We start from the raw sequence: 5690 nt of genomic DNA on the forward strand, positions 1-5690 counted from the left end.
TTTTCATTGGTATCCAGTACTCACACTATATATCTCTTTTATGAAAATTTTGGTGTGTCTATATATGTATATACATGTGTGTGTGTATTCTTTGTCATTGTTGCTGTAGAACTTCTGACATTTTCATTTTATTCTTTGTCAGTGGCAATACTTTGTCGATGCTGTAGCAGAATATAAGTTGAAACACCTGTTGTGTGTTTTAATAATAAAACACAGATTAGGATTCATGACATTTCATTCTGTAGTATGACAATTGCATTTCTGTGCCAATGGACAAACTTAGGTGAGCAGCCCACAACACTACATGTTTATTTTAGCTCATGGCTCGTTCCTCAAGGTTGCTCATTTGTCCTGAGAATTCTGTTTTGGAATCATGTTCAAGTATATGAATGAGGTTCGCAGAGGGTTCCATTAAAGCATGTGTGCCACGTGGATTATTTATGATTTCAATAGAAATAATTACATTAAAATTACAGAGCATAACTTACAAACTTCATGTTAGAAATATCTGTACATAGCGTAAATTTTCATAATACGTATAACTGGTCCAAAATTGCAAAGTTATGAGAAACCAACAGTGTTTGGTAAATTGGTAGGTAGCACTTAATGTTCTGGGTCAGGCTATTTACAAATCAGTATGTTTGGTAATTGTGAAAGTAAAATGCCATTTTCCCCCCAATTCACTTCAGCCCTTATATAGTCACAAGCGAAAGCGAACTCGTATTTCTTGTGGTTGACTTAAGCATCTGATGAAATGCGGGACTCTCTCATCCGAACTTCTTCTTGGCAGGGTAGCACTGAGTGTCCTTATTCACAGTGCGTTCCATGTGATAGTAAACCTTGGGTGCTGGATCGTTGTAGTTGAGGGCCTCACACACGCGGCAGTACTGGTAAGAATGGGCGCCGTGAAAGCCGTGTTCATTCAGTACTTTGTAGTGCGAGCGCCAAGCGTGGTACTTCATAAATTCAGCCTTGTTGTACTCAAGGAACCTGTTGGAAGATATCGTCATTAGTCTGATGGCCATTTGTTGAAGCACAAACCTGGTGTGTGCAATGTTACTAGATCATTTCTGTGATTTAACTCAGCACCTGCTTCAAACTAAATCAGAACTGGAAGTAGAAGCAGTTTTCATACATGAGGTATTTAGCCAGATAATAAGGAGACTGAAATTCGTCCACGTGGATGAAAGAATTGGGAGGAAGGAACTTCCAATAGTCCTCTATTTTCGGTCCCATCACGACTGGTATGGCCCCCTTCTGGAAAGACTGCCACCACACCTGGGGAGTGATTTGAGCCATGAATCAAAAGAATGCACACAATGCATATGCACTGCTTATGAGATTACCCGAGACACAAAGACCGACTCCTATTTAGTAGCAGACATAGCAGTAATAGTAACAGTAACTGAGAATGTTAAGGTAAAAAAAGATAATATTAACATATAATATAATGCTGAAAGCAATAATAATGCCAAAATTGTTTTATTGCCTAAATATTTTATTTTAAGAAGTTTTTCACTCAGATGCATATAGGGTGGATATAAAAGTCTTAGGTTTTAGGCACAGCGAGCATCTGGGGGAAACTAACCTTTTCAGTGATGTATTCCTTACAGTTGGAGTTTTCAAAGGCTAAGAAGAACTTGTATTCATGTAGCAAGACACAGTCTCGGTTGTGGTGACCATGACACTGCTTTATTTGAAAACAAGGACCATATACATCGATCTCTATGTACTTCTGAAGTTGTTTTACATACGCAGTCCGATTGTTTTCTCCATTGCAGTTTGACATCATAGCAGCTGCCAGTTTTGCCTTGATGTTAAAATAATCCACCTTTTCATAATTAGAAGCTTCTTCGCCTGACATTTTGACAGTCCTTCCATATGGCACGGGTACATCGCTGTTCATTCTGTAACTCATTGACCAATTGAAGATTCCATTATAGTGAGAAATATCCTTGTCTTGTGCAAAATTGAGGGTATGGTAGGGGCCTTCAGTCGTTAACCAGATCCATCGCTGACGAAAGTTAGTTCGACGTGGGTATGTCGATGCACTCTTTGTTCTGTGCATCTGGAAAATGATGGCATCTGCCTTATGAGCGTAATGGTCCTCAATGACAAGTTTACAGTTTTTAACTGAACAGAACCGAAAAGGGTCTAGCTTCTCTTCACCAAACTCTCTTATAAACTTTTCCTCATCGACTTCAGTTTGTTTCCAAGCGAGGATGATGAATTTCCTCTTTTGCTCTCTTCCAACATCTTCATCCAAGAACAGCCTCCTGCCCAGCACAGACAGACTTGCTATTTCTCGCTGTGTAAAGTTGCGCCATTTTGTAATGTAGGGTGAATTTCTCGTGTAATTGATGGACTCGTCTGCTGTTTCTGGTGTTAGTGGAATCGCAAGGAGTTTCTTCCAGATCAGAAGTGTCTCCATATAGAAGTTCTTGAGAAAAAAGAAGTGGAAAATGACCAGAAATATAAGGACAACATACATGAGCCTCTTTGATCGCACAGTCCACCAGTTCCACTCAGAAGTCCACCTGAAAGAATCCAGTAGCAAACATGTTTCTTTATACATAATCACTTATGAGCTGTTTACTTTAGAGCAAGTGGCTTGGCAGAACACACAGAAAAGTAACCACTGCCACATTCATCACTTATCTAGGAGTTAAAGGATTATCATATATACAAAACTAATGAGAGACAACTAGGAAATTCTCTACAAGTAAGATCATCAGTAAATCCAAATACTGTATACCTCAGTCAGGCAGTGATTCAACAGTGGATTAGTTGGCAAAAGATATCAAAGACAAGAAGAGTTGTAGAGTTGAATAAATCTACGATTTGAGGCTTTGATGGCATTATAAACTGTTTGTCATGAAAGTATGGCTCTAATGATGAGGGATAATTTAAGAATTTTTAATGTGTTGCTTATTGACACTTCATGTTAAATAGCAGAATTGGATCTGATGTTAACAGTGTATCATTTGATGGAAGGCTCTTGACTCAAATCTGACTTTTTGCCATCTGTGGCATCTTGTTATCACAGCTGGAAGTTAGTAACGCCCAGAACTCTTCATCTTTCCTCTCTTCCTTATATTATTTTAGTTAGTGAGTGTTACATCTTCTGTTTGTGCGTCACAAAATCAAAGGTGTTTAATGGCAGATTAGTTTCCTTGACAGATGTGGGTGCATAGGTTGGCGTAATTGGTTTATGCATTACTATTTTAAGCTGACTTATCCGCAAAAGGGGGAGGAGCCTTTGTAGACTCGAAACGACTGTGTTGATTGGATTTACACAGTCTGGGCTGTCAAGTCAAGTGTTACTGGGGCAGTGTCGGCCATTCAATTCTGATGATGGTGTGGTTGGACAGCAAGGGAAAGAGGTCCAGAAAGTATAGAAGCTATGTTCAGAAGTAACAGTTAAAGGAGGTGGACAGCAAGATAATGAGGTCCAGAAAATAAAGGAGCTACATTCAGAATTTTCAGTTAAAGGAGTTGGACAGCAAGGTAAAGAGGTCCAGAGAATAATAGAGCCCCCTTCAGATGATTAAGTTAAAGGAGTTGACCAGCAAGGTCGAGGAAAGGAAGTAGAATGGAGGCGAAGGAAAAGGTTAAAACGTGACTTCTTCCAGGGGCTACTGAAGGGACGCTGCAAACGCCCTGTAGTAATGCCTACAGAGCCCCACACGAGGTGCACTGACGGCAGCAGTACCCTACAGGGATCTTGACTGTGATTTAAGCTTTATTTTACTGTGCTTCAATAAGCAGGTCTGGTTTGGTTGATTTTGTTTCTAGTTGTTTATGTTATGTTGGGTATTAATATCTATCGACAAAACCACAAGAACGTTTTTTAAACATGATTGATGGGAATGTGAATGTATTTGGAATAATAATAATAGTAATAATAATAATAATAATAATAATAAGAATAATAATAATAATAATAATAATAATAATAATAATAATAAGTTAGACATCCTTTTTAAAGAAATTTGACTGGAATCTTTCAGATAAAGAGATGCAGGCCATACAGACAACTTCAGTGGTTCTTATTATGTTCTTATTGATCCAGTTGTCAGTTACTTTGTTAATTTTTATCCTTCTGTTTCCTCCTAGGAGGGCTTTGTACATAACCTGAAGGCGGAGGGCAGCTCATGCAAAGCTCCCGGGTGGGTTTTCACAAAGGGTACAATAACCCAAGATTTCCTTCTTACTGAACGGGAAAAGAAATTGTAGTGAACCAGGAAACTGCGTCAGCTGGACTGTTTCATCTAGTGAATTCGGTTTCTTTTAGCAGTTTACGAGAGAGAGAGAGAGAGAGAGAGAGTTAAGACTCACCACTTCATCTTGTAGGGAAGACGGGATCAATCTTATCAATCTCCTATTGTCTCAGTCTGGGGTTTAAAAAGAAAAAGAAAAAACAGAACAGCGTCACATATGGTTCCGGAAAGAACTTTATAAGAATTATATGCAATATTTATGTAGCGCCTTTTCTTCCTTTCGTTCCTTATTGTCATTATTGAAGATTAATACGAGTTTGGGATTCTCGAGGTACCTTCAGTAGTACTATATAAGATTAAGGATCCCAGTCACTCGTACACACACAAACACACACACACATATATATACACATATATGTGTGTATTATTTAATATATCCCATCTAAGGACAAACTCTAGACTTGATCTATTTACACTTATGCATATGAAATTAATAATTACTACTGATGCAACTCAAACACAAATAAATAAAACAATTATAACTATAATTCTTTGTGTTTTGGTTCTGATATCTCCGGTGAATGGACCCCTTTTATCTTTTTTATTTGTTTTTACTTTATCTTTTTCATATTTATATAGATATATCTATTTAAAATAATTCTCCGAATCTTCTGACTTACTTGGATTGAAGGACGCCTGGTTCAAATTCAGCAGTAACCAGTAGGTTCGTGGCTAGGGAAGAACACAGTGTCCCATTCACACAAAAAATAAAGTTCTGAAATAGTCACAACTGATTATTACGATGAGGCAGAGAGAAAAGAGAGAGCTGTTATTATGACTGCCAGTGCTGAACTAGCTTACTGTTGCAGTAGACAGTTGCGATGCTTCGTGATTGCTATTACAGGATTTTTTCTGGTTTTTACTGGCGGTTGTCCCTCGTCAAAAACAGAAAGAAAGACTTGCACCTGTTACTGAAATAGAAAGACTTGCACCTGTTGCTGTAATGAAAATTTGGCACTAGGGTATTTCACGCCCCATCTCCACCCCAAACCCCGGTCCCAGGTAGGAGTGAGTCAGGAAGAACTAAGGTTTTATAAACACTGAATTACAAAACATGAATAAAAACTAAATAAAACCAGACATACGAGAAACACATTTTACATCACATCTAAAAATGACCAAAAAACTCAGTCAAAATCCCTGCAAGGAGGGTAGTGACGTCAGTGCTCCTCACGCAGGACACTGTAGACATCGCTGGAGGTTGCTTGCAGCATCTCTTCATCATGTAGCCACACCCACTTTCTAGCCTTTTGCTTTACCACCGTTGGTATTCCAACTCCTTTAGCTTTAACTTCTGAACGTAGCTCCTTTATTTCCAGGACCTTTTTATCTTGCTGTCCAACTCCTTTAACTGTTACTTCTGAACGTAGCTCCTTCATCTTCTGGACAACTGCATCTTGCTTAAAAAAA

The 5690-nt window shown here is 38.5% G+C and overlaps 1 protein-coding gene across 2 annotated transcripts; it reads right to left on the bottom strand.

The window, feature by feature from the left end:
* Positions 1–270: 270 nt before the first annotated feature.
* LOC135201294 (3-galactosyl-N-acetylglucosaminide 4-alpha-L-fucosyltransferase FUT3-like) lies at positions 271–5063 on the bottom strand. Of its 2 annotated transcripts, XM_064230163.1 has the most exons (5): positions 4901–5063; positions 4339–4394; positions 1589–2537; positions 1136–1278; positions 271–990 (listed from the first exon to the last, which is right to left on the bottom strand). In XM_064230163.1, the coding sequence occupies exons 2-5, from the start codon at positions 4344–4346 to the stop codon at positions 768–770; spliced, it is 1323 nt and encodes a 440-aa protein (XP_064086233.1). In that variant the 5' UTR covers positions 4347–4394; positions 4901–5063; the 3' UTR covers positions 271–767. The 2 variants fall into 2 exon arrangements, with proteins under 2 accessions (XP_064086233.1, XP_064086232.1); XM_064230162.1 differs by lacking the exons at positions 4339–4394; positions 4901–5063 and having other exon boundaries at positions 1589–2764.
* Positions 5064–5690: the final 627 nt, after the last annotated feature.

This window comes from Macrobrachium nipponense, chromosome 28 (assembly GCF_015104395.2).
Source record: "Macrobrachium nipponense isolate FS-2020 chromosome 28, ASM1510439v2, whole genome shotgun sequence".
NCBI lineage: Eukaryota > Metazoa > Arthropoda > Malacostraca > Decapoda > Palaemonidae > Macrobrachium > Macrobrachium nipponense.

Bases quoted from the DNA above. Each gene is read 5' to 3' on its own strand.
- LOC135201294 (XM_064230162.1), bottom strand. From the start codon at position 2,575: ATGTATAAAGAAACATGTTTGCTACTGGATTCTTTCAGGTGGACTTCT. The intron at 1,279-1,588 runs GTTAGTTTCCCC...ATCACTCCCCAG, and splicing joins AGGAATACATCACTGAAAAG to GTGTGGTGGCAGTCTTTCCA. The intron at 991-1,135 runs GTATGAAAACTG...ATCTTCCAACAG, and splicing joins TATCTGGCTAAATACCTCAT to GTTCCTTGAGTACAACAAGG.